This window comes from Echinococcus granulosus (genome assembly GCF_000524195.1).
Source record: "Echinococcus granulosus chromosome Unknown EG_S00012, whole genome shotgun sequence".
Lineage (NCBI taxonomy): Eukaryota > Metazoa > Platyhelminthes > Cestoda > Cyclophyllidea > Taeniidae > Echinococcus > Echinococcus granulosus.
The window spans coordinates 1,128,453-1,134,051 of record NW_020170392.1 but is presented as its reverse complement, the minus strand read 5'-3'; the positions used below and the strand labels follow the sequence as shown (position 1 = coordinate 1,134,051).

Genomic DNA, 5,599 nt, shown 5'->3' with positions numbered 1-5,599 from the left:
TTTGACACTTCCCACTACTGCAGAAGCTCTCAAACCGAGTAGCCGAGAAATGTTTTGTTAAAACTGCTTGTGGATTACTTTTACCCACTCAAATAAAATTGTCCAAATTTTTAGAAAAGAAACCAAGTTTTGAATTTTTTTGGCGATTTAAAATAGATCTAGGAAGGCGCACTCATCTCTGAACTCAAAAATGTATTTTAAATTTCGGTGAGGAAATCCACTTTATACAGTCGAAATTGCGTCAAAATACGAAGTGAAAGAAAGAAAACACTACCAGATTAACCCAGTCTGATGCAGTAAGGAATGTTCCACTTTGAAATAAAGCGACAGTTTCGGATGAGGAGGACATCAAATGGAAAAAGATGTCTTTAGCTGCTGGAAGACTAAGTCACAATAGTTGGACATTCGCATTCTATCCTCAAACACACCTCAAATAAACTAAGCGAGTGTCAACCAGAAAAAGAACCGCAAGGAGCTCCGCCATCACGACCAAGCTTTGACCCGTGTCTTTCTTCCATAAAAAGAAGCGAGTCAGTCGACCATAAAGCCATTCAAAGAGAGACAAAGGGAGAAATGATAGCAATGGCAGCGTTAATAGTAATCTGGGCCCTTCATTGCCTTGACAACGTTGCGGTGTAAACTAGAGGCGCACAAAAACAACCCACCCACGGACGGAAGGGGAAGGTATGATTCACCAGTCATCTGCGCGACCCTTTGTCATGACCAAGATGCATCACTGATGTCGGAGTCTCTCCAGGACCATAACTGTTGACGAAGTCACGTGAAGACGCAGTGAGGCAACTTAATCCCCTCCCTCTTTCCATACGGCATTGCCTGACCCCCCTTCACCTCTCCGATTTAATCAACTAACAGCTGGCGTATGCGTAGGCGTGGTACAGTGTGAGCCTGATCAAAAAGGGTCGGGCAAACTCGGGCTGAAATGGGACCAAACCGCCACCTCTTCAAGTGAAAAGCCACGCCCACCCCAGAGACTTCGGGATGAACTTTTAAGAGGACTTTCGCGCAGAGCTAACATCAAAAAGAAAACAACCACAGTGTATAAAGTTGTATTTTAAAGAAAGTGGGTCAAATACCGCCTCTGTAACTTGATTTCAAGGAGATTCGTAAAAACGTCTCATTGAAAAAGAAATAGGCTTAGAATTGGCTCATTTCAACTTCATGCAGGTATAAAGAACGGATGCATAGCAGATTATCTGCAAAAAAGTGGCGACCGATGCCTCTGGAATATGCCTAAAGAAGAACGTCTACGTCCGTATGGTGTGCTCAGAAAGTCTCAAAAAAAAACAAAAAATAGATATGTATTCATGCCACCGATGACGAGAAAGAAATAACCCTCTAGTAAATTTAGGTACCAGATCGACTCTTATCAGTTCCGGTATCTCCATTCCCTCAAGTACCGGCAAAGAGGATTACAAAACATGCCCCCCACAGTAACACTGGTAAATCATGATGTTAATATTACCGAAAATTTCACACACAACCCGAAACAATCGAAGCCCACCGCCGAGTTCATTTTACGCGATCAGGCTTCAAATCACCCGAAAAACGCCCCCTTTCGAGTGAACCTAAGAGCAGAAACCACATACCAGCCCCGCGCAATAGCAGTTTGTAAAGGAAAGAACTATTCATGAAACGGAAGAGGGTAGAACCAAATCCCTCCAATGTAAATTTATCTGTTTGCCGGTCATCCAACTCCTCAAAATCATTGTAGGGGTGCTTAAAACTTTACGCGAACATTCTGGAGTTCCAAAAATGCGACGATTCAGTGGTGCCTGCTTCTAACCCAGTAGAAGCGTCGTCCAACCAATAATTAGATACAGTAGAACTCCAATTGTCCTGCAGCAGGCGAAGCTCTCCCCACAGATCCCAAACTGGACTAATGATTATTACGAACCACAGCATTTTCAGCTGGTACTAACCACCTCTGATTTGCGCTGTGCCTCTAATCGCTGGTAACTCAGCCACATTTCGCTAGAATACCACTAGATTCCGTTTGGGACCTCGCTCAATCCTTTTAGACAAGATCATAGTAAAAACACTGTCAAGCGAAGTTTTTTTCCAGACATAACCAATTCCAATCCTGATAATAAAAGTCGTGTTTGCGCGATGAAAGACACTCCTACTAGGTTATTCAACCACGATATACCTTTTAATTTAACCCACACAACAACCTTGAAGCACATCTACCTTTCTAGCGGCTTCCCTATTGTATAAAGGCTTTCCAATTCAATTATCAGAAGTCTTGGCAGATAAAAAGGGCTTTTTATTGGTTGCCGGTCAGCAGTGGTTTGTGCCTTTTATTCCATAACTACGAGTGAGCGCCCCAAATGCTCGACTATTTGCTGAAGACATACCACTATTCCCGACGAACAGTGCTTAGCTTCCAAGGCCTTCCAAGAAGAAGCCGTGGTAAGTTTCAGCAGGCAAACTTTAATTTTTCTTCGCAGCTTCCCAAAAGCTCGTGAAAAATCCCCACGTCTACAAGAAGTAATTCAATCTTGAATAAAGAAAGATGCACACCGCCATAAAATTTACATCACAAAGTTATGTGGAATTAGACATTCGGTGCTCCCCCACCCAAAAAAGGCTCCACTTATAACCTAGGGATCATTCACCGCTAGTGCGTAACATATAATACCACGTCACTGGAAAAACCTCAAGTAGGCAGCACTATTCGTAATAGATGCATCAACAGTGCCAGTGGATCTCCCCACCAAAATAAACAGTCCTGTTCCTTGTTCACCCTCGCCAGCTATTTGTTTACGCACTTTCTCGCTCTCTCGAATGAGAGGCATATTCTTTAGAGTGAGAGTGGACGAGAGATAAATATTAGATAGATGGACAATGCACCCCAACTGGCGCCCCTTGCACATGTGTTTGGGTGTGCATGAGAGGCCTACACAGTCACCATCAGTTGCAAACTGCGGTTCGCGTAATTTTCAGCTACACACCCTCCACACCGAAAACCGCCTCAGTTGGCGGTCAAATTTTTCGATGCTGATTAGTTTTGGCTGTATTAACCTATTCCCTCGCTCCTAGTCACGTAGCAGCAACAGCCCCAGTGGCCTTTCCATTTTCAGCGGTTTGTTCGCAAAGAAATACATTTCAGACGACTGTGGGTTGATATCAGAAAGGTAGCATATATGAAAAGGTATGCTTAGATCGATGGAAAAAAATGAGAGATTCTGAAAGTAAAACTCTCTCAAAATCGTCATGGCATAGAGCAATAGCCTAATTACGGCTAAAAAACGCAAAAATCAAAAATAAGAGGGAACTTGCAGCTACTTTACTATAATTTACGTGACGATTGCGGCCAACAAATGCCCCTAACACTTCTTTTGACAAGCAAACACGCAAAGAAACACGAGCTGAATGCCTTGGACAGCTATTTTTGGCCCTTTTCCAGTGGCACATTCTGCTACGGACAAACGACTCTATCTTCTTCCCTACTTGTTTAGATATCACTCCTTAACTATCAGCGTCAACCTGCTTTTAAAGCGTTTTTAAAGCGTTTGTCCAAAACAAGAAAAAGGTAATGAAAAGAGGTACCACAAAAAGTGGAACGACAACTTTGGTAAAAAAAAACATAGTCAATCCTTCAGGTCAGCTTATGTGGTGACTCAAAGTAGGGTAGTCATACCAGCAGGCCCCCCTAACTGAATATCTTGTGAAGACAAAGGAAGCGGCGAAACGGCCGGGCTGACTCACTCCGCGCCTCCAAAAACGACAGCAACGCCACATTAGCTTATCGATCGTAGAGGAGTAGTCAAGGTCAAACGTACTACAACATGATTGGGTGGTGTGAAGGTTGCGCAGAAGCGGTATGATCAATAGGAGATTGCGCCAAAAAGGGGATAAATGATAAATATACAAAGATTTGGTTGAGCTTACTTCTTGCAACTTTGGGTAGTTCCTTAAAAATATTTCTAATTTCATCAACCCCACGCTCGACGTGATACCGGTGACGCTTGTAATTGACGAGTACAGTTGCGATGGCTTGTTGTTGGAAAAAAGAATCCCAGCCAGCATTAAAAGCGTCCGAAATCGTTATAGGCTGTACTGTAATCATTGCGATTGGTGTACTAATTTCTGGCTTCCAGCCGAAGTGGATGAGCGTGGAGGCAATGACCCACTCCAGATCGGCGTAAGTGAAGTACATCCGAGTTAGCATCCCAAACTCATTCTTATCCGCAAGTTGGATAGAGGATGCAGCGGGAGAGACAATAGGTACGAGGTAGAGGGCTGTTGAAAAGCGAGCAGCTGCACCAAGGACAAAATCATTGATGGGTCCAAATATGACGTTAACTTCCCTTCGATTAAACTTCTCTAAAACGGCCAATGAATCGCAGGCTAGCCAATCGAAGTATAGGATAGGAACAACACGGAAAACGACCCCGCGATAAGCAGGCATAGTTGTCACCTTTTCAATGGCCAAGTCAATGGCTGGAAGCATCTGTGCGATCGAGTCACGTCCGTCTGTTGCCAGCTGAACACCGAACTTTACAACAGGAATGCGACTCTTCAAGTAGCCCGGATTCGTGACGTTCGCTGCCCTAATTTCTCGATCACGGTTGGCCAAATCGCAGCGCTGTTTAATTTGGCTGAACATCTTGCGGATCACAGCCGGAGGTGTGTAATTTCCTTTGGCAGAGGATGGTCTATGAATGACACAATCGCTAACCACTTCTTGCGCCATGGAGGGAAGGATAATCCATGCGCCACAGCATAGACACGCAAGGAGGAATGTAGGGGAGTGCAAACATGAAAGGCCTTTGGTAGAAGTGATGGAGAAGAAAGATCCAGACCTCGCCGATTTTCGACGTCGCATAATGCCAGTAGGAACATGAACAGCCGAAAACCGCTAAATCCACCTCACATTTCCTACACAAATACCGCCAACAAATGCGTCTGCGGTGCAAGTAATAATTGCCAAAATAAGAAGGGACTACCTTAGAGAGGAGGAAAGAAAGAGGACCCCCGACGGATTCGCGCTTTTGCCATGTGGCGCGTGTCCGCGTGCGCGTTTATATGTACCGTCAGGCTCGCGCGCGTTCAAGTAGAGCCAATGGTATGCAGGGGACATTCTGATTGGTTGCCTGAAGGCAACTATTGATCTCGCGGTGGTTGGTGTGGCGCTGGGACGCGACGCTATTCTAGCCTGTGACACGCGCACGAGTGTGTGCGTGTGTGTTGCGCATTCGTATGCTGGATTGCTGGCTGGCAGGCAGGCTGGAGAGCCAGACGGGTGTAGACGTGGCGGCACGGTGGCGGGCGGTTACCAAGGTGCAAGGCCTGGGTACGGATGCTGTGCAGACTCAGTCACTCGCACCGTCTCCAGTTCGCTCGCTTCTATGATTCCTCCAAACATTTCTGCCTCAAGATTACCCATGCAAGAAAAAAACATCGCAAAACCTAACGAGGGAGAATACCAGTTTGCTCTCAATCATTTAAAACTAATCGCACAAAGTACGCTTACGATTCAGATTATATTAGTAAACGGCAAAATTTCTAAAATAAATCAAATTTTACAGTCTCACATCATTTGGAAGAAACCGCCGTAATGCCAGAGAGGCATTAC

The 5,599-nt window shown here is 44.9% G+C and overlaps 1 protein-coding gene across 1 annotated transcript in view; it reads right to left on the bottom strand. All coding sequences in view use genetic code 11, as the record gives it.

Annotated features, from left to right (window-relative positions):
* EGR_02678 (Atrial natriuretic peptide receptor) overlaps positions 1 to 4,630 on the bottom strand; it is a gene marked incomplete at both ends in the record, with an annotated part of 43,645 nt that extends 39,015 nt beyond the window's left edge. The window contains one exon of the mRNA XM_024491927.1: positions 3,913 to 4,630. Coding sequence (XP_024353742.1) covers positions 3,913 to 4,630 — 718 coding nt within the window. The remainder of the gene's footprint in view (positions 1 to 3,912) is intronic.
* Positions 4,631 to 5,599: the final 969 nt, after the last annotated feature.